General features: G+C 43.6%; 1 protein-coding gene across 2 annotated transcripts; it reads right to left on the reverse strand.

Moving 5' to 3' along the window:
- Positions 1 to 4,692: 4,692 nt before the first annotated feature.
- PPP1R7 (protein phosphatase 1 regulatory subunit 7) lies at positions 4,693 to 21,810 on the reverse strand. Of its 2 annotated transcripts, XM_076341891.1 has the most exons (11): positions 21,729 to 21,810; positions 20,975 to 21,052; positions 20,685 to 20,807; positions 16,359 to 16,414; positions 15,328 to 15,393; positions 14,566 to 14,696; positions 13,480 to 13,642; positions 10,366 to 10,482; positions 9,263 to 9,367; positions 7,647 to 7,733; positions 4,693 to 5,093 (listed from the first exon to the last, which is right to left on the reverse strand). In XM_076341891.1, exons 2-11 carry the CDS (start codon positions 21,015 to 21,017, stop codon positions 4,917 to 4,919), a joined length of 1,068 nt encoding a protein of 355 aa, XP_076198006.1. In that variant the 5' UTR covers positions 21,018 to 21,052; positions 21,729 to 21,810; the 3' UTR covers positions 4,693 to 4,916. The 2 variants fall into 2 exon arrangements, with proteins under 2 accessions (XP_076198006.1, XP_076198007.1); XM_076341892.1 differs by lacking the exon at positions 20,975 to 21,052 and having other exon boundaries at positions 21,729 to 21,808.
- Between the last annotated feature and the right edge of the window lie 3 nt (positions 21,811 to 21,813).

Genomic DNA, 21,813 nt, shown 5'->3' on the forward strand with positions numbered 1-21,813 from the left:
ATGTTTGTGTTTTAGCTGACTTGGTGGTTGCACTCCAAAGATGCTGGATAAAAGCCACCAGCAGCACTGCCAACAGCGAGGACTACACGTCAGCCAGAGAAACCAGCTCCATCAATAACAGAGGAGGGTAAATGCATTCCCATTTCTCCAAATCTTTATGGGGGGCTGGCCCAGTTCATTACCACCATTACACAATGTGCCCACAGCCATGGCCTTTTACACTGTGGCTCTGAGTTCATTGCTAAACAGAGAGGAAATGGAGTTGGCCTTTCTAATAACATCAGGTTGCTCCTCCGAAACGATGTGGCTCTTCATTGTTACTTTCAAGACAGGTGTAAAAGAAGAAATGCCAGAAGCCTCAGTTTCTCAAATCACCACAGGGCCCTGGCCAAAATCAAGGTGGGCAAAACATTCCTTTGCAGGAGTCATTGACAATCTGCACTAGCAGAACTCTTCTGATACAAGAGCTTCTTCTGGGCATCAGTGGAGCAGGAGGAAGACATCTGCTAACTTCACCTAAAAGCATTAGAAACCCATTCCTCAAAGCAAGGAAGTCATGGGAACAGGCTGGACCTCTTGCTCCTACAGTAAGGACTAGTTAGCGTGGAGATAAAATGTGCTTGGACCATGAAGAGATGTAAAGGTGCCATGAAGAGCCTAAGCTTCTGAAAGTTGCACCACCCAAAATGTTCCCAGATGGGCTCCTTGAAAAGGCCAAGTCCCTCCTGGGAAGGTGGCCCTGTGACCACACTGTGACAACCCACCAGGCACCTGGTGAACCACACGAGGCAACCAGCAAGAGACCCACACAAGATGAAGACGCGCCTGGGATCGCAGTGAACAGAGTCAGTCATTTTGGGAGGACGTGCTGGGGGCCTGGAAAACCGGGAACATGCTTGGGAATCGGGGCAGAGCCCTGCTGAGCCGGGCAGAGGCACAGATGCCAACCTCCACCCAGTTCCCTTCCAGCATCTCAGTCCCCTGGGCACCTTCGGCCAACCCCCTCAACTTCCACACCTTGGGCCAAATTCTAGCTTCGTTTACACCCTTTGCAACTCCTACCAAGTCAAAGGGGTTGCTAGTCAGCACCAAATTTCACTTGGTTTGGGTCCTGTGACCTTTCAAAGCCCCAGTCAGACTAGCCGGGAGAGCTGGGGTGATGCGTGCCAAGCGCAAAATCTGCCCGAGGAAACACACCCATGTCCTCAAAAGCTCTGGGCTGATCTACCCCCTAAAAAGCCTCCGTCACACTGAGAAGTCCTTTTGACATCTGGAGCACATGGGCATGCATCTCTGCTCAACAAGCGACTCCGGACCTAGCTTTCCAGCTCCTTTGGGCGCAGTATCTGGTCATCGCTCCCGGTGGATGGTGATAAAAACCTCAGCCGATCCCCACAACAGCCCAAGAAACAGGCACCTCCGAGCCCTGCTTTGGAGCTGGGGAGGGAAAGCGTGGTGGGGAAACAATGGAAGGCCAGGCACCGACTAGGAAGCTGGAAGAAGGCACAAGAGGCTGCCTGATCCCACCTGGCTCCTGCAGCTCCCAGCGAGATCCAGCCCCGGCAGGACCCCAAACCTGCAGTTTTTCTACCATACCTGCTGTCAGGGCCCCTGCCCCGCTTGTTCCTCCCACAGTGCTGGATCGGAGTGCTGGATCGGAGCGCTGGCACAGTGCACAGCAGAGTCTTCCTGCCCTACTGCCGCTCTTCACCAGCTTCTCCTCCGGGGAGAGAGAGGGAAGTGCCACCCCGTTGCTCTAACCCAGTGGTTGATGGCTGCTTCCCGTCTTGGAAAATGCCAGGCTCCCTGCAAAGACGGATAATGCTTGGGGGGAGGAGGAGGAGGAGGAGAGAACGGGTTTGCAAGCACCTTCCTTGGAGCAGCCTGGAGCAGGCCCTGCCTTTGTTTGAGCTGGAGGTGGGGACCTGAATGGCCCTGAACAAACAGGGTTCAGTGGAGCTCAGGGCCATGCATGCAACAAGCCACAGAGAGGCAGTGAGGGGCAGAAGGTCCCCCCCTGCACCCTGGAGGGTCTGGTGCCTGGCCAACGCACAAGGATTTTGGGACACCAGGGAAACTTTAAGCACCACGCTCACATCACACCTGCAAGAGAAAAGTTTCTGCTGTTTTTTGCAACTTTGGGGAGGGAAGAGGAAAAACCCAGCTCCGTTTTGCTTCCCAGGTGCTGCCAACCAAGGTGCATGCTGCCAGCCAGCAGCCCAGGGGACAACATGGGTGTGCAGTGGTGATGGCCACTAGGCAGCTGAGATGCTGCTTTTACAGTCCCCAGGGCAAGCTTGTGGAGCCGTGGGGGGCTCAAAGCAACTCATCCCACCAAACACACACACCTGTGGCAGGATGAGGTGAATCACCCCGGTTCAGTGGCATGGCAGGGTGCAGCTCCCTCCAGCCAAGCCTGGCGTCACCCCGCCACCTCCAGCAGCTTCCGTGGCATCACACTCCGCAGCAGAGCTGCACCAGATGAGCAAAAGCAACACAGCCCACAAAGGGAACCTCCAAAAGCCTCCACAGGGCCACACTGTCCTGTCTCCTGCTGAAGAAGAAGGGATTCACCCCACTCTTCAAAGACTCAAATCCACGTCAGATCAGAATGAATCAAAGTACCACCAAGAGTAAATTTTTGAACACCCCTGCCATTTTTTCTTGTTATAGTTCTCTATAGTTTGGCAGGGCAGCAGGATGGAACGCAGCTCTGATGGGCAGTGGCCCAACGAAACCTTTGAGGCTGATGTGCAGTAACCAGCACATCTCCTGCTAACACCCACACCCCATCACTATTGGCTCTGGTCTGATCCCTAACAGAGGGAAGGGATCCACTTCCTTAAAAAACAGCCAGAATTTGCCTTTATTTGCCAGAGAACTTGCAAACCTACACATCCCTTGAACAGCTTTCATATTTAAAATACACGTTTCATTGCTATGTTCCTCTGCAAGCACTATAGACCATGTTGGAAATGTCTCCCAGATACCTCACAGGTTCACTGAACAGAAAGTTCCTAAAGGCTGGCACACATGGAAATCTCCCCCATGCCTGCTGCAGACCCACTCACTCAATCCTTCTCCTGGCCAGCACACATAGAAACACCCACACCATCCCGGCCCAGGCAGCGGCTGTTCCCCCGGACCGATGACACAACTGTTAAGACAAACACAGTGGCAGATGGCAAGTGCTTCCAGGGAGGTTTTCCAGCCATTGGAGGTATGAAGTTCAATTGCTGAGATCAAACACGGGTACAAAGGGACGGCAATGCCACATCACCGTATTTAGTGGAAGCAGGACATGATTCATAGTTTCCTGTGTGCAAACAGCATCTGTAACATAAGTGTCACCAAACCCTTACCTTGCTGACCAGTAGCATTAATATATTTAACATTAATATCAGTTGTATTAATTTATTATTAATAACAAGCAAATGATGATGATAAGACAGTGCCGAAGACATTGGCCACAGAACAGTCCTGACTTAATTCCTAAATACTGCAAGAGGCTGTATTTGCAAAAGTGCTTATAGACTCCTATCACAAATAAAGCCTGCTCCAGTGGGCACTGACAGCTTGAAGATTACAGCTGTCACTCAGCAGAGATCAAATAACTAACAACAGACAGATGAAACAAGCAGCAGCTTTCACTACCCCACGATAATCTTGTTGTCTCTTCCCACATCAGTACAAAGCCCATTTGAGCCCCTTATAGAGGGCTACGGCTTACTCCTCTCCAGATTCACACTGCCAAAACTGCAGTCCAAGCACATGGCACTCCAGGCAGGTGGGCTTTATCATGAGTTTCTACCAAGGGACCTCAACAGCATTTTTAAGATGAAGGACATGTTTGAAGTCATACTAAATCAATGGCTCCCTCTAGAGTAGGTCCACTCATTTTCAATAAAAACCAGAATGTCCACTGAGTCCACTGCCTGAAGTGAAGCTGAGATATTCAATATGACCATCGAGGAGCTGCAGGCCACATCCAGCACACCCCTATTCTGGAAGCGGCCTCGGCTTCAGCCCAGGAAGGAAGAGTGACATGCCTCGGCACCTGCTGTACTTTGCTCTGACAAATCCTGGGATATCAGGAGGCAAATGAAGCCACAACCACCAATAAAAAACCTGTAAGTGTGGACTAGGCCCCTCACTTCCTCAAGTGGAATCCATAGCCCCTCTTACCACCTTTTAACCCCTTTTCCAGTTCCCACCTTGGTCTACAGCACTATGTTTAAATATCACTAGTGGCTTCGTGAAGGCTGGTAGCTCATTCAGGCATGTACAGCCCCCACACTGCTTTCATACCTCAAGCTATTTGTCCTCAATCCTCTAAAGAGCTTGTAGCTGTGTTTAAAAAAATTAAAATTGCTATGGAAAGGCTAACCTTCACCCCTCCCTCCCCCCCCAAGTTTTACAAGCAGATATTTAGCATTGACTCACACCTGATAACCTGGATGAGCATCTTTATCAGATTTTTCCCCATGTCAACACCATCACTGTCTTTTCACATTTTTACAGACCACCATTGAGCCTGGATCTGGAAAAGTGATGTTTGCAAGGACGTTACTAACCTGAAGGTGTGTGACAGAGTCAACAAAAGTCAACAAGTGGCTCCAAGTGGCTTCAGTCTGTTGCAAACACTTTCTGCCAAAACCTCCCACACAAATAACAGACGCAAACACAAGGAAGTCTCTTGTGTTAAGATTTAATAATAATAATAATAATAATAATAACAACAACAACATTTCAAAAACAATGAGTGCATTGTACACAAGATCTGGTATTCAGTGCTTTTTATTGACCATTTGCTCTGCGAGTGTCAGTGTACTGAAGACCTGGGGAGTGGCAAGTGGATAAAAAACCCAGTTGGGATATTTCTCCAAGGAGGGCAGGAGAGAGAGGGCAGCAGGAGGTCAGAATCGAACAAACGTGGCATCAATCTGCCGGACAGTTGGGAGGGCCAGCATGATTTTGCGACGGTACTGGGGATCCTTCTGCAAGGGGTTTCGCTCCAGATATACAGTTTCCAAGTTCTTCGCTCCTTTCAGCTCATCCAGGTCGCTCCAGCTCTCGATGAGATTATCGTTCATCTGCAGAGCACATATAGGCACACTCATACAAACAGATACTTCCAAGCTAAGCCTGGTTAGCAGGAACCTAGCCACAGCGATGCTGCTCAGGAGGATTACTACTACTCAGTGGCAGTAACACCGTACAGTCTTCATGCACATATAAGACGACCCTGTCTACACGATCCTTCTCCCCCTGGAACCTCTGAGATGTGCTTTCCTGTCTCACACTCCAGGCCTTGCTAACCATCTCCAACTTCCCCACACTGTCCTGGGTTGCCGGTCAAATGCTCCACCCTTCAGACAGCATATCCAGTCCAACTAGTATGCTGGGAAACAGCCAGCAAGACACTGAGACAGTCTCTTCATACAGTGTCCCAGCCCATACACTGTTCATTTAAGGGTTGGGAATCTTTATGTCAAGATTTTCTTCCACTGTGACATCTATCATTACTTTCATGACTTCCCAGGAAGCATTAAAAAAGGTCCCAAACTGATGTCAAAAGTGACATTTTCCTCTCCCCTTCACATCACTTCCCCACAAAAACTGCTTCCGCACTCCGGATAAAGCACTAAGCTTTCTGATTCACGCTCTCCTCCCGTCAGCATGGGAGCTGCCTCATTGCTGGCACTGCAAAGGAATTCCCATGCAAGGGGATGAATCCTTCAACCGCCTGGCAAGGAAGCAAGTGTGTGAGGTGGCCATGTGCTGTCCAACCTAGAGACTTCAGCCACCCTTTGGTTTTGGATACAGGGGCAGTTACTACAGCAATACCACCTTTAAAAAAAAAAAAAATTTAAAATCAATGGATTGGCTCTGGCCCCCCTCAACGACTGTCTGTTCTTCCTCGCATCAGGCACCCATGGTAAACTGGAAATTTTGTGCACCCTGTTTGCTGTGAAGCAGATAGGCAGCTCTATTTTCTCCAGCTGCCTCCCTCCAGCTAGTTCTGTGAAAGAAAGCTGCTTCATCATTGGGACTGCCAGCGTTCCAGCTGAAGACGGCTTTGTAGTTAAGACCCTGGACTAAGACTCTGAAGAAAACCTGCTAGCTCTTTCATTCTGCTACAGCTCATCACAACATTACTTCAGCCAAGTCACTTGACCTTCAGATGTCTCAGTCCCTCCGCTGGGGAGGTACTGGGAAACTGTTAGAAGATTCCCACAGTATCCAGGATTTGAAATTCTCTGCTTCCTTAAGGTGTTAAAGGACTTTGTTATGCGGCTTCAACTCTACAGCCAGTGAAAAAATATAAATTAGTAGATACAACAGTTGTTCATATCAAAGAAAATTCTGCCCAGCTCTTTTTAAAAAAAGGTTACGTGCTTTTTGATAAAACAGTGTTAAAGCGGAAAAAAGCCAGGAGGGCATTTTCTGGGTTCAGCTAACAGATCTTGGCCAATGCTCTGCTTTGACAAAGGACTCTTTAAATGCACTAGTGTTTTTGCAAAGGAAGTCCAATGAGGTTAGGATCTTCCCTTTACTTTCTGTAAAACAAGTGGAAACAGCTGTGCAATGCATTCTTCTATAAGCAGGGCAATAGCAAAGAGGAAGACTGGAGGAAATTGCAAAGGATCACGACAGGTCCCACACCAGCCACACTGCATTGTCTCATTTTTACCGCCCAAAAGATGTCATGTTAAACAGCTTCTCAGCTCCTGTTATTTAAAGAGTTCCTTACAGAACAGGCACGGCCAGATACCACCACTAGCTGTCTGCTAAGCCACACTGCAAGATGAGGATAATGGTCCAAGTAGCCTTGACTCCAGGCTCTGGCTTGGTTTCATTTGCAGCTGCTTTCCACTCCTTTTATCTCAGCCTCTGCCCAAGAATTTAAATAACTGAACTCCAAATGACAGACATTAAGCAGCACAACTCTTATTCTCAGCCTTGACATGCACAAACTCTACAAGAGCTAAAGCATGTACCAGCTCATGAACATCTGCTGCTTTTTCCCCCAAACATAAGCAGATTTGTACACAGCTCCCTCCCACATGGCGGGATACTGATGTTTCAGGAGGGGGTGTCTCTGCATATTTCCTGACCAGACTTATGAATGACAAAGGGCTTAGCTATTTAGGGTGCCACAAAGCAACAGAAGCAACCCTAAACAGTTATCTACCTCATAGGAATGGAAGTAAACCAGAAGATGGTTTCATTTTCTTCATATTTATAATGACATGAACATATTGACTCTGCTCTAAACAGGTACTGTGCGCTGGTGAGACAGTATCAGCTTCCCCTATTACACTGTCATGTTCACTTAAAGAAAGATAAGATCTGCAAAAATAGGGCACAGTAGGGCTGTTTCATAACCATCACAAGCATGAAGGCAGGGCCTATTTCCTAGGCAGAGACAGGCTTGTTACCACTAAGCAAAGCCCCGCAAAAAATTTTTTACATTCAAGTCTTTCCTTAGGGAACACCATCATACTCTATCCATGCAGACTGTCACCAGAACAAGAGTTTGCTCCAAGACATACATGTACGCCACCCTCCCACAGCTCCCCACCAGAAGGGTTTCTTTCACCATTTTACAGACATTTCAGGGATCAGCTCCAGCCTGCACTTACCCAGAATTCCTGCAGCTCTGTTAGGTGACTAGTATTTTCAATCTTCTTGATTCTGTTGGATGCAATGTCCAGCATTGTGAGTTTATTCTAGACAAGCAAACACAAAAACATTAGATCAGATTTCCTTTCATCTTTTCTGTCCCACTTTTTTCAGGCCCAGAGTTGGAAACTGTCAGGAGCAAAGACACATTATTACCAGCTGCTTACACGCAGCACAAGAACTCTCACTGCCTAAATATAGCAAGGAAGACTGTTTTTAATTAAGCTGGGTGTCCTGGTTTCGGCTGGGATACAGTTAATTTTCTTCCTAGTAGCTGGTATAGTGCTGTGTTTTGGAGTTAGTATGAGAATGTTGATAACACACTGATGTTTAGTTGTTGCTAAGTAGTGCTTACACTAGTCAAGGACTTTTCAGCTTCCCATGCTCTACTGACTGAGAAGGCTGGAGATGCACAAGAAGCTGGGAGGGGGCACAGCCAGGACAGCTGACCCAAACTGGCCCAAGGGATATTCCATACCATGTGATGTCATGCTCAGTATATAAACTGGGGGAAAGCTGGCCGGAGGGGCCACTGCTAGGGGACTGGCTGGGCATTGGTCGGCGGGTAGTGAGCAATTGTTTTTCATTTGCATCACTTGTCTTTCTTGGGTTTTATTTCTCTCTCTTTTTGTTATTTTTCTTCTCATTACATTTATTATTATTATTTTATTTCCATTATTAAACTGTTCTTATCTCAACCCCTAAGTGGTCTCACTTTTACTCTTCCAATTCTCTCCCCCATCCCACTGCTGGGGGGAGTGAGTGAGCAGCTGTGTGGTGCTTAGTTGCCAGCTGGGGTTAAACCACAACACTGGGTTACTGACCTCCCAGAAGCCATGTGACAAAAATGAAAGCAATTACTGGCCAGCTGGCTATTGCCAGCCAAGGGCTCCTAAAAAGTGAGCTTTCCTCGTAGTACATTAAGAGGAATCCATTAAAAAATCAGATCATAAGTGCAGCAGAGTTGAACAAACCTTTTGAAGCAGAGAACTCAACAGTTTTAGAAAGTTTTTTTTTTTTCTGCCTTGCACACGGCCAACTAAGTTCCACATTGTCTCTGCTCTCTGACAATGCCATCTACTGTTGGGTGAGAAAGAAAACGCTATAGGCTTCTGCTGAAATAAATTCTATCCAGAAATCTAGAAATGTACACTGACACGAAGGCAAGCCACATGCCACAGCTTGTCTCTCTACTCCCAGCTCCAGATGTTGTCCTACTAAAAAGAACTCATGGTTATCTACAAACTGCTGTCTGAAAGGCTGCAGCAGAGAGCCAGCTGTGGCCATCAGTCTTTCCATTGCTGAAGATCAGTCAGGCTGCTGCATTAACCACATCTTGTTCTTCCCCTCCCCAGGTCATGAAAACAATTCTGCTTCTGAGGATCTGGAGGAGCTTCACCCATGCAAGGTATTTTAACATAACAAATACTTGGATCTTTGTGGTCTTTTCAAGAGACTCAGGACCCCACATATAACCAGGGAAGCTGAGGAACAAAAATGTCCAGAAAAGCACAGCCACTAACAGGAGCAGCTTAGGGCAACAATTCTGTCACACGTTTAGCAAGAGCCTGCTCACATTGTTCTCCAGTCCCTCGATGACTTCGATGCCATTGTGGCTGAGGTACAACTCGCGCAAATTCACCAAGCTCTGCAGCCCCTCAATCTTGGTCAGACGGTTATTCTGAAAGTGTAACAGCAGTTTAAGTCCACTCTAAACAAACCAAAACCCAAGTGAGTCTCTGGAGAAAAAGCATTTCCCTGAAGTATGGATGGGAAAGGGAAACAGTCTGCTTGGGTCCACATTGATCTCATGAGCTCAGCTCGTTAATCTCTGTACCACCAATGTACAAGGAAGTTCCAAGAGAGCCAAAGTCTCTAAGTTTAGAAGAATCAGACTCTGCCCTTCCCATCAAAAGTTGTAGCCTGAAAGTTTTCCACTTGGTGTCTTTGGAAACAACGGGCCTATGCACTAATATCATTCATTTTGTAGGTTTTTTTAATAGAATGGTCAGAAGGGAAGTTACAACACTTGAATCCCAACACACTCTGCTGTACATAATTCTGTATGTCCTATACAATAATGATGCATACAGGTACTACGACAGGTAGCGAATATTACTTTCTTACCAACAGCTGTAAGAGATATTAGAATGGACTAGCATTGTCATATGGACGAGAAGGGGACTCAAAGGAAAAAATTAGTTGAGTATCTTTTATTCCACCTTTTAAAGAAACTTTCCATAAGCTCATTAAGGACAGATTTCATTTAGAACAGGCTTGTTCACATTTCTTCCTTCTTCCAGAAGAAGGTAGTGACACTGAGCCCACTGCCATTATAGTGGCTTCCCTGGCATAACTCATTTGATGTTATTGTAATATATTAGAAAACTATTTCTGCAGAAGCTTTAATGCACAGGAAATGGGAAATAACATTAATTTCCTGTTCTCTCTCCCATAAAAATCAAACATTTGTTTTACCATTTTATCAGTGTCTGTCAATCTCCTTTAGTATGAAAGGATGAGAAAGGACAGCACAGAGAACATCACACTTTCTTCCAGTACAGGAGCTTGACTCAAACACTGAAGACCTGCTGATTCAGAAGAGCTTATCATAAATTACAAGGTGGTTCATGTAACCAAGGCTGTTCAAAACATAACAGTACAAAGTAGAATCAATACCTGTATACTGAGCACAGTCAAGTTTGTCAGTGCATCCAAGTTCTGCAGCTTGGTGATTTTATTCTTTCCAAGGAACAGACTGTCAAGATTAGCCAAGGTGTCGATGTTTTCAATTGCCTGCAAAATGACCAAAGGAGACAGTGTTATTGCTGTGATGCAAAACGCCAACCTGTAGATGTGGCTGGCATTTTACAGCCTTGACCCATGGAGCTGCACTCCTGAGAAACACAAGCCTGCCAATTCCACAACACAAAGCGCGCACAAGGTAGGGCCTCCCTTGTGACCCAAGAGCAAAGTAAGTGCAGGACTTTGTGCAGTGACAGTGAACCTCAGCCCGTGTGACAGCTGGCTTGTGGCACTACTATTTGATGATTTTCAGCAAGGGTCACGTTGCTTTGTCCCGGCTGTTGCCTCCACTGTCCAGGCAGCAAGAGCAGAGAATGAAAAGGCTCAGGGAGCACTGAAAATGACATTCCCTGGGCCATGAGGCGTATCCAGGGCAGGAGATACTCATTTGTGAAGCAAGAAAAATCTGTCACTAGTGAATGGAAAGAGAATCTGGGAGGAGAAAATACAATTTACAAATTTAGTCCTGACCATCAGTGACTGCAGAACAGTCAGAAGCAAGCTGTTTAGCTTCTCTGCGCAACAGTTTCTCTGTCATAAGCAAGGTTAACTGTCTCATGGGTGTATGTGTTTAATACATATTTAACTACTGGCTATATATTCATGCTACTGGCAGAACATACACATACCAATTAAAGTGATGTACATGTTTTAAATATACATGCTACTGGCAGAACATATACACTATACCAGTTTATGTCCTGAGCTCAGTCTTCAGTGGGGGAAAATAAGGATCTCTGTGAGGCATCAAGAACCACCATATTCTTTATTTACAAAGGAAGTGGCACCAGAAAGCACAAGCAGAAGAGAGAAAAAAGGGCAAGAAAAGAGGAAAAGGGTGGGCTTAGAAAAGGCTCCTGTAAACAGAAGGAAAGAAAACACAATGCTTTTTTTGCAGGGGAAAGCCTCTTAATTCAAAAAAAGGTGCTGTTAAAAGACAAGAATTTTAAAAACAGACTTCAGCTCACAGAAGAACAGTAATATGGATATAGATACACACACAGCTGTGCATCTGTGCTCAAGTACCTTGTGACAACTCAGCTTTTCCACATCCTTCTTGCCTGGCAGTTTCAGAAACTAGTGCTGGTGAGACAGGCCACTGAGTCCTAGCACCACTTAGATTACTCTGTGCGTGTGTGTGTGCATATGCATGTTTACCTGTGCATGTATAAAGGAAGGAAGAGGAAGATGGACACAAACACACACACTATGAATTTACAGATACGCTCTGGAAAGGAAAGAAGCTTTTCAACCTCTATCCCACAACTGCCAACAGATTCAACAAGGTGTTTATCAGCTCATATTTGGATTCACCCTCCTTCTAGCCTGTGGACTTACCCCTGTTTTGACCTTGCAAGAAAATGATAGATTTGTTGCTCATTGGTAGCTCCCCCAAGCCCTAAGGAGGAAATACTTGTGACTCTGAGGATACTGAAAAGAAATAGTCAGGAAAAAAAAAAGCTACTTAAAACTATAAAAAAGACACACTTAAGTGAGAGTATGAAACAGATGGACGTGAGGGGAAAAAAACTAAGGAACAAAGAAGTGCTTGCCTTATAGTTGCCTCTGTCCAACTTTGGAAAAAAGCATGAAAATGCATCAGCTCAAGAATAAAGTTCTGCTTCCTCACCATTCATACAAAAGGGACAGAACTACAAATGCTTAGTAAGTCAGGACAGACTCCACGGTAAGTGCACTCCGAAAGGTTAGATTGTGCAGCAAAATGACTAAGACAGTATTACTGCAGAAGCTTTAATGCACAGGGGATGAGTATATCAGGCACCTCAGAGCCAAGAACGCTGCCTGAACAGTCTACAGGCTTTTATCCTAAAAAGTTAAGGATATGCCCACCTGTAAAGCACATAGCCAGGCCACCCTACCAACATAAAACTATTAAAAAAGTTCTAATCACTCATCTGATCTGGCTGTTCTCACACTCTACATTTATTCCCCTAAGTAATTTCATTTCCAAAGTAGAAATTCCTTTGGATGGAAAAGAATTAAGTCCAGTTTAGCTATAGGAGCAAAATAAAATTTTTCCAGTTCATAAAAGCAGCACACATTTCTGCCTTAAAAGGCTGTTTATAATAGCTGAAGTTTCCTTCTCTTCTAGAAAGAGAAGTGTGCTTCCACAAGGCTTGAAATACAGAGGACAAACAGTTTGTTTCCTAATTTGCTCTTTCAGCATAACAAGTAATTTTTCAGATTGTAAATGGCGAGCAACAATTTTCAGTCTGCACTCATCTCTTACAAGTATTTTCTAAAGTGCATATATAACTGAAAAAGCTCCTAAAAAATTAATAGTTTACTTTGCATGTTGCAAATCTTTTGTGTCATCTGTTTCACCAGTTCTCTTACAAATGGGGCAAAATGCAGAAAAGCATACCTTAAGGACAGGAGAGACTACTCAGAACTGCTTCCCTTTAAGTGGTACAGATTTTAAATGACCTAAATTGAAATGGTCACAAACTGCACAATAAAAAAAAAAAGCAATCAGCAGTACAGTATCAGGTTTTTGAGGCATTTCAGAGCAAAGCCTCAATAAAATCTTTTTCCTGAGTAAGAATGACTAACGTAGCAAGTTATCAATTACACATACAAATCAAACTAGAATTACATTTGCATTCAATAGGTTTTATTGACAGAGCACCAGCCTCTGGGAAGGTAAGAGAAAACAGTAATTGCTAGTTTTGATAGGCTTGGCTCTCTATCAGGAGGAAACCATCATCTGCAAAAGGCAACACACAGGGGATGCATGAGTTCATTAAAGAGAGAAATTCATAAATAGTAATTTAGTAGCCAGGCACTACATGCATACATAATTAAAGGATCCAGCATCCAGCAATAAGCAATTACACGTTAAATGACTGGAACAATAAAAAGAACAAAATTGCAAGTAAAAGTCAATGAAGTGCACTTTCAGAAAAGGCTAATCCCAAGCCAAAGAGCTCAAAATTCTGCAGCTAACATCTTGTAGAGCAAGCCTACCCGAATTCGATTGGATCCCAACTCTAGCATCTGTAGCATCTGCAAATTGCTCAAATTCTCAATTTTGCTGATTTTGTTGTTGACAAGGAAGAGTTTTTTAAGTTGGGTAAGCCGATCTAGTCCTTCAATGTGTCGCAGAACGTTAAAGGAGATGTCCAGGATCCTGAGGCAAAACATAACAAAGGTCTCTTCAGTCCATCAGGCATGGATGATTCTAGAAGTGGCACTTGTAAATAGTGAGGTTCCCCACCAATCTGCAGAGATCAAGCACTTTGCTAGGCCTTGAAGCTAAAGTCATAAATTAAATTTCCTTTTATCAGAAATGACAACAAACATAACTTTCAAAATACTTCTATAGTGTGTCAGGGAAAAAAAAACCCAAACAAAAAAAACCCCAAAACCTTAAAAAAAAAAAAAATCTGTCGCATGCAGAAGATAGCCATTATTTTGCCCAGCCATGGAGCTGCCACTATGGAAGGAAGCCAACCTTCAGTACTGCATATTCCTTGGGAAAGGTACTTGCCTACAAGGTCTGCCTCTGACAGGACAACATCAAGGCCTCCCATAAGCGTGAAGCAGTTATGACTGGGAAGTAGATCAACCTTCCTCACCCCAATGGGAACAGTTTTGTAACGTATTTCCAGAGTGATCACAGACAAGTGCCAGAAACTGGGAAGAGCACTACTCCTTCCCTAACACCCCCAAAAAACATCCTAATCTCACCTGAAATCTCTTGTCATTTTCTGCAGGAATAAAAACCTGTTATACGGAGCTCTCGCTGCCAAGAGCAAGGGGTGCCTGAGCGCTTCCGCACCTGCATAGAAGCTGCAACCACCTATCATTCTCGCTGCCTTTCACATCACACATTTCATTTCCAGCTGACTGTCCCTGGTGAGCTTCAGGATAATTAAGCTAGTTTACTGCACGGGTTAAATACAAATGGAGAACAGACATTATCCTTCACAGAGCACCCAAATGAATCATGAGAAAAGCCTGGGTGATAAATACTGGAATAAGTACAGCATGAGTAACTCTGTGAGTGGCAAACCACCCTCAACCTAATCCTGGTGATTCCCCTGGACTCACTCAAGTTCCACCAGAGACTCCAAGTTCTCGATCTTCCGAATTTGATTGTCATAGAGATCCAGTTCCTGCAAGGTCTGCAATTGCTCCAGGTTCTCAATGTGCTTAATCAAATTCTGACGGAGACACAGAGTCTGATAGTTGGGGAAAAGTTTAAAAACAAACAGGAAAATGGATATGAATGACAGTATGTAATGCCTTTTGGCATACAGACAATAAGTTTTGGGGTTTTTTTTCCTCACTGGGTTTTGTTGGTTTTGGGGTTTTTTTTAATAGAATTTTTTCTTGTTTTATTCCAGCTCTACAGAAGGAAATCTTTTTACCATGAAGACGGTCAGACAGTAGAACAGCAGCCCAGAGAGGCTATGTAATCTCCATCCTTGGAAATACTCAAGAGCTTGACTGGAGAAGGCCTTAAGCAACATGCTCTAACCAGACCTGCTTTGGGCAGGGGTTTACTAAAGGCCTCCAGAGGTCCTTTCCAATCTACATTATTCTATGTTAATCCTGCTGTGCAAGTACAGAATGTATCTCTTAGGATGAGCCCTGATGCGTTGTCTCTCATCCACTTCCAAAACCAACTTGCAAAACCCCAGGATTTTTATTACTACTTGACAAATGGGTAAACACTACCCTCCTTCAGTTAAACATGAAGGGAACTCATCAGAATCTCAGCCAAAGAGACTCCTGTATCTGTCCTCTTATAGGTTAGATATGCAAAATCTCCAGTTCCAAGAGGCATTCTCTATTCCTTCGGATTGTTACCTTCACTTTCTTGAGCACCTCAAATCCTTCAATCTTCCCAATTCGGAAATGATTCAAGTCAACATCCTGAAAGAGAAATGGAGGGATTCAGCAGTTGTTTCAAAACACTCTTCAAAGACCAACCTGGTACTTTGTTCTAAGGAAAATTATAGTCTTACAAAATGTGTAGCTCATTAAAACTTCCCTTCAAAGAGCTTGTGAAAATTGGGTTTGGCACATGATTTTACCACCACAGGTGAAGCACATGGCCTAAGCTTGTCAACTGCAAACACAGTATCTGCGAAAAGGCAACAGCCTTTTCCCAAGTCTGAGCATTGTTTTGCCAAAATTAGAAATCTTTTGCAGTAAATTCTGAATTTACTGAGACAGACAAATTCTGCTGTCTAGCAGGAATAAAGCGTTGCAGAAAATTCTCTTACCCACTTTGCTTAACCGGAACACACCTTGCTATTTCCAGTTCCAGGCCTCAGATGAACAGGAACCACTGATAGTTCAAATAATCTGGTAGTTCTGTGAACATTAACTCTGCACTGGCAGTCAGCTGATGCGCTTCACATCTGTGCTGTCCAGCCCCAAATGTTCCAGTTTTGCAGGTCAGTCAATCAAAGATAAATACAGCACTTCACCACCCAAGCTCAAAAACTCTCCAGCTAACAGGGTCCTGAGGCTGCCGATGCCAAGACACAAGGCCAGTTAAGTAGCCGTGCCTATTACAAATCATGGGTCTGACAGCAGCAATCACTTCATTAAAGATATTTTCACAAAAGCTCGTAGCCCATCAATAATGCTTGCAACATAGCCCCACTTCCAGTGCCTCCATGCTTAATTTAAAATTCTAGATTACTAACAAAACATTTCAGCTACTGAGCAAGAATAAAATACCTCTACTTCTAGTCTAAATCAATTCCGGGGAATATCACGATAGCCAGCACCTTCAGAAGAATTAGATCTTTTAACCACGTTTCAATACTTGCTTGCCTACCTTTTTTTCCCGCTGTATAAAGTCCGTAAGGACAAAAATCTGCCTTTACCTCAGCTTCTGGGTCCAGGCTAATTGTCTCCATGTCCACTGGTGTTTCTGCTTCTCCTGCAGGAGAAGCAAATACATTATAAACTTCTGATACCTGATAGCTAAAGGCAAGATAACAATGGCTAACATCCGGAGAGACCAAGGGAGCAAAAGCTCCTCAGAAGAAGAAACATGAGATGTACAGTTCAGCTATTCTGCTGCTGAATTAAAATACACTTTACCTATTTGGCTTTCTTTGTGATAGCTAGTTGTGAAAAAAAGCTTTCTTAACAACAGAATTTCATGCCTAGATGAAAAAAACAGAAAGAACAGCACCTTCCCCAGCCTGCCTGTGTGGCTGCAGAATAATGCTGGCTTAAGACTGATCTGGGCAGGATTCCTTTTCTTTACACTTAGGGCCATCATCCCTCTGAAGATACACCATCCAAAGTGTCTATGCTCCTCTGACAACCCAATACAACATTGCCAAGAAGGAATCTAAACTGTCTAGTGATAGTGCCACAAATGACCAAGCATCTCAGCAATCCCACCCTTCAGCTTTTCTCATAAATACTGCCAGTTTATGTTAATGTTGTGCACACTTCAGCATGGATCTCCCTTCTTTTGTTTGACTGAACTCACTAATATGCTAGAAAACATTGTTTATCACACTGCATATATTTTCTCGGGAAATGCCTTTGTAGTTCTGGAAGACAGCCCAACATTTGCTGTGCTTCTATCACAGCACAAGAGGGAGCGAAGTTTACTGGATAAATTCATGCTGAATAATTCATGCCAAATTCCCATTTGTTGAAGATGGTGTGCTGGTTGCATCCATTTCCAAAGAAAGTCTTATTCGACTTCGCAAAACAGACATACAACATGCAACCCTTCTCCACTTCTTGTGTGTAGCTTCTGTATGTACTACCAAAAACCCAGGGAACTTTAATTACAGTCAAATCCCAAAGGCTTTGCATTAACTCCTGCATTACTGTATGCAAGCTCATTCCATTAATCCAGAAGTAATGACTATTTTTATAGCCCAGCATGGTTACAACATCCTTGTAGATGCCAAATGTCCCCTATACTTAACGAGTGTTTTTCTACTGGTGCTTGGCATTGTAAGCAGTATTGTAAGGATGAACAGTACAAGCATTACAATTTTTAATACTGCCATTAAACTCCAAGGTTTTGATAGCTCCACACACCATCATTTACCTTGCTGTATTTGAGCTACTGCGCTTGCCTGGGCATTCAAACAAGAAAGAGCACTAACTGAACTGACTCACGGAAGTTAAGAGTGACAAGCAATCCTCTGTCCCTCATCTTTTAATATTCTTCATAGCATAAATTAGCAGGGAGCATAAAGTACATTTTGGTGATGTGAAATGAGCTGGTAGGCTTGGTGACTTTGGATGGCGGTATAGAAATACCACCAAAACTGACATGCATACATATGCCTGTCAGCATTTTAGCAGTGTGCAACACCTGAATTTTCTTATTTTTATTCCAGATCAGGAGCTATGCACTTCAACAGGGGACTGCAATACCCTACCCTACTGCTGCCAAGGCTGCATCTCTTTGACCTATTTCTAGGGTGCAAAGGGCTGCCACCACAAAGTGCTCCAAGCCAAACTAGCCCCCTAGCTGAATTTACAGCCAACAGGAACACAGCCCAAGTTTGAAACAACAGTTATTTGAGATGTCCCATAAAAAACCCAAATTATTCCCCTAGTATTAAGTTGTACTAGCAGTAAGTTAGTGCTCATGGTGAAGGAACTTCTCCTTTTGAGACTTTAAAGTTGTCCAACAGTAAAGCCAGTCATGCACTCAGTAAAGAAAAAAATTCTTCAACCAAAAAAAATTCAAGTAAAAAAAAAAATCCTTCGACCTTGTTTGGCTGACAGGCTTCTCTAAAAAAATTACATGTTTCATCACAGCACCCATTACAGACCATTTATACACATTTGGTTTTGGCAATGTGTTAAATATGCTGTTCTGGGATCTGTCAAAGGGTAGCTCAGAGTGAAGGAACTTCATCAATGCAAGAACATCCCCTCCTTGTATTTTTGCCATATGGCTTTGAGTGACCAGTCCTGGTAGAGCCAGCGTGGGAAAAAAGCACACAAGTCCGAAGGCACAAAACCAAATCACACAGGATACGTGTATCAAATTCACTGACATAAAAGCAATTTAAAACAGAACACATTAGCATTTATGTAATAAGGCCAACTCTCAAAGTTTATGTACTGTGTATAAAACACTCTCCATATAGCAGTCTGAGTGAGATGTGTATACTGATAACACTGATAAATCAGTATTGGTATGAGAATGTTAAAGTACATTTACTCTCAAAGAAGAGAAACAAAAATGGTTCTAGCAAATTTACAGTCCTATTAATTGTCAACCAACATTTTATTTATGAATCAAGTCGACATAAAACACCCTAAACTGACCCTTCTACAATCACTTTACAAATAGAACTGCAATTTCACTTGCATGCAGTAAGTTCACAATCAGCACTTTAGTCCACAATTTTTAATGCAGCAGGTGTCTCATTGCTCTGGCAGTGAAGTTGCTTAAGCGACTTTTGTGTAACCCATGCCTGCGAGCTACATAGCTTTGCAGATGTAGGAAAAAAATATGACATTCAGGAAACCCAAATTCCGCAATACGGAACAGTAGTTACTGAGTTACATAAGTTCACAGTACCACAAGCATTTAAAGCAACTAAAAGCCTAACTACACTTTTTGACTGCATATGCATGAAAAATATTATAAATAGCTAAGTTATAAGCTTTCTAAACAGAGGTGCTATTCCTCAGAGAATTAGCTAAATGATAAATTTGAAAATTCAGCTGCTTGAGCTCTTTCTATTTATGATCTTCTGTGAAAAACGTGGAGAAAACTTCATTTTCCTTTCAGCTGAGAAACTCAAAGCTGGCTGCGGAAACTAACTCAAATGTTCCAAAATTATTCCTCTGCTTGGTTTCTGCCCTAGTAGAAGTTTTCTGAATCCTAACAGCTTGGAAGAAGTAGTAACAATACAGTCATTACATTAAATAGTATCCACTGTAATTCAGCAACCAAATCTGAATGTGTTTTGCTTCTTTCACTGGAATAAAAGTATATCACTTGAAGTATTTTCTCTAATATTATAATTCCCTGGGGAACAAAATACAAAATATAACCTCAAATGCACAGCTAAACTATGTCAGCTGAACAAACACTCAGTGTTACATGCATGCAAAGGAAAATTGTGACTGACTGATCTGCATGGTTGTATTGATCATATAGCGTTTGAGAGGTACAATTTGCGAGGTATGCTCTTACAATTTTACAGACATCACCACAGCATTTTTTTAATTAATACATAGGGGTTTTTATGATCAGCAATGAATTAGACCTAGATAGAGTTCATTTAGTTAGGAGATGAGATTTAAAATTCTCATAATAATTTACTAGTTTGGAAAATACTTTTGCACATTCCAATGAGCAAGGTTAAGATTAGGAGGGATCTGCAGTAGATGCACAATCAAAAAGGATTAAAGTTTGCTGCAGAAAATTCGCTGTATTATTTAACTTCCATTTCCAGACCAATAATCACATGAACATCTCTATCGAAAGGATGCTATTACATCTCAGATTGCTAGCTAGCAGCAAAAGCCCAGATCACATTGCCATACAGGGTCTTCAGAAATGGTTCTGCTCTGACAAATTCTGTGCAAGCTACTGAAAAGCAAACCCTTCCATCAAACACACACAAGCTTAAAGTCTGTCAACATTTCTACCCAATGTGCTAATACAAACAGTAGAAACAGTACCAAAAGTTTAAAGTCAAGAGGATTCAAACAGGTATAATTTTGATAGGTCTTAGAATTTTACATTAAAAAAATAAAATTGACAGCTTCCTTCAATCTAACTAGAAATAGTCGTCTTTGCCTTCCAAAGGAATCCGTGAACTCTTTAGGTAAAAAACTATGTACACTAAAGCAGAATTATGAAAAGCTTCTTATGTTTATTTCTAATGAACATATCCAGCATCTTTCCACAAAAAGTATGAATAAAGGTGTTTTGCATTTTGAAATTAAAGATTTCAAAGAGAAATGTGGATGGATAAATAAGTAAATAGTATCAGTGGTTCCATAAAAAGAAGGCAGCTTTATTTTAGCAATGATAACATGTATTTATTTTTAAAGATTGCTCTAGAGCAGATTCACGTTGTTCGCTAACATTGATACAACCATTACGTAGCCACAATAAACACAAAGGACTGATACATATACACTACTGTACACACTGGGTAAGATGACACTTCCTAACTTGATTATTTAGGTTGGCAAGGTACCTGCGGAGTTCTCGCCATTCTGCTCATCTCTCAGGCTCTGCTGACTGAGGTCTGTTACTAAGCGAACTGCTTGCTTCTTCCCTTCTTCATCTCCCGACTCCTCCGACTCAATCCGCTTATCAACTGCATAAGATACATAATAGCAGAATTAGGCTATTTTCAGCAGTGGGGTAGGGGGAAGAAGTAGCAAGCAGATATAATAACCAGGATTCACATATACCACTATGAAGTTAGTAGAAATCCTAAGTTAACTAAATGAAAGGTTTAGTCTTAAATAAAAGGCCTCTTACCCCTTGTTTCTATTTTGATTTTGGATGCACTTTTTCCTCCCATCACATCTTCCTAAAACCAACAATCTGGGAAGAAGACTGGAGGAAAAAGGAAATTTCTTAGATCAATATAGTGCAATTCCAAAGATTATGGAGATGGAATTAAAACTATTACATTTTAAAAGCTTTTAGAAAAAAAAAATCAGTATCATGTACAATAGTACCAATGACACAAAGAAGGCATCAAAAAAAGAAAAAAAAAATCCCTGCAGATAAAAGCAACCATCTCCCCAGCACACCTGCGAAATCCCTTCACCATTCACCCAGCCACAACTCTGGTGGCCACCCTGGCCCTGGGGACCTGAAGCTCCTCACTCCTCCACGGTCCCCCCTCAGTATTTGCTCTCGTTTCACGGGGCGACTGAGGAAAAGCAACGCCATGCCAGGAGATTTCTTTCTTATTATCTTTATTTTTTACGTCACGGTCATCTCCACAAACCCACTTCTTCCACCTATCATGCGTGGAGCCCCGGGGAGGGGGAAGGCATCACGCCATGCCCCAGGCACACACCGCCCCCCACGGCTCGGCGGCCAGCCAAGGCCCCTTCCCCCCCGGGCAGTCGCCCTCGGGGTGGACACCCGGGGGCTGCCCGGCCGCGGAGGGACCACAAGCCCCACCGCACGCAGCTGGCAGCTGCCCCACCGAGCAGCAGTGCCGAGCGGCAGGCCGTCCCGACCCCCTCAACGGCCGTGCCGGCCCCCAGCGGACTCTCACCCTCCATCATCTCCTGCGGTCCCTCTCCGCTCTCCGCCGCCATATTGCTTCTCCTCTCACCGCCCCCTTCCGGAAACCGCCTCAA

Source organism: Aptenodytes patagonicus, chromosome 6 (genome assembly GCF_965638725.1).
Source record: "Aptenodytes patagonicus chromosome 6, bAptPat1.pri.cur, whole genome shotgun sequence".
NCBI classification, from domain to species: domain Eukaryota; kingdom Metazoa; phylum Chordata; class Aves; order Sphenisciformes; family Spheniscidae; genus Aptenodytes; species Aptenodytes patagonicus.

Coding starts and splice junctions, on each gene's coding strand:
- PPP1R7 (XM_076341891.1), bottom strand. CDS start 21,017: ATGGGAGGAAAAAGTGCATCCAAAATCAAAATAGAAACAAGGG. Junction 14,697..15,327: donor AGGTGCTCAAGAAAGTGAAG/GTAACAATCCGA, acceptor CCCAACTATCAG/ACTCTGTGTCTCCGTCAGAA. Junction 5,094..7,646: donor CAGAGCTGCAGGAATTCTGG/GTAAGTGCAGGC, acceptor TGTGCTCTGCAG/ATGAACGATAATCTCATCGA.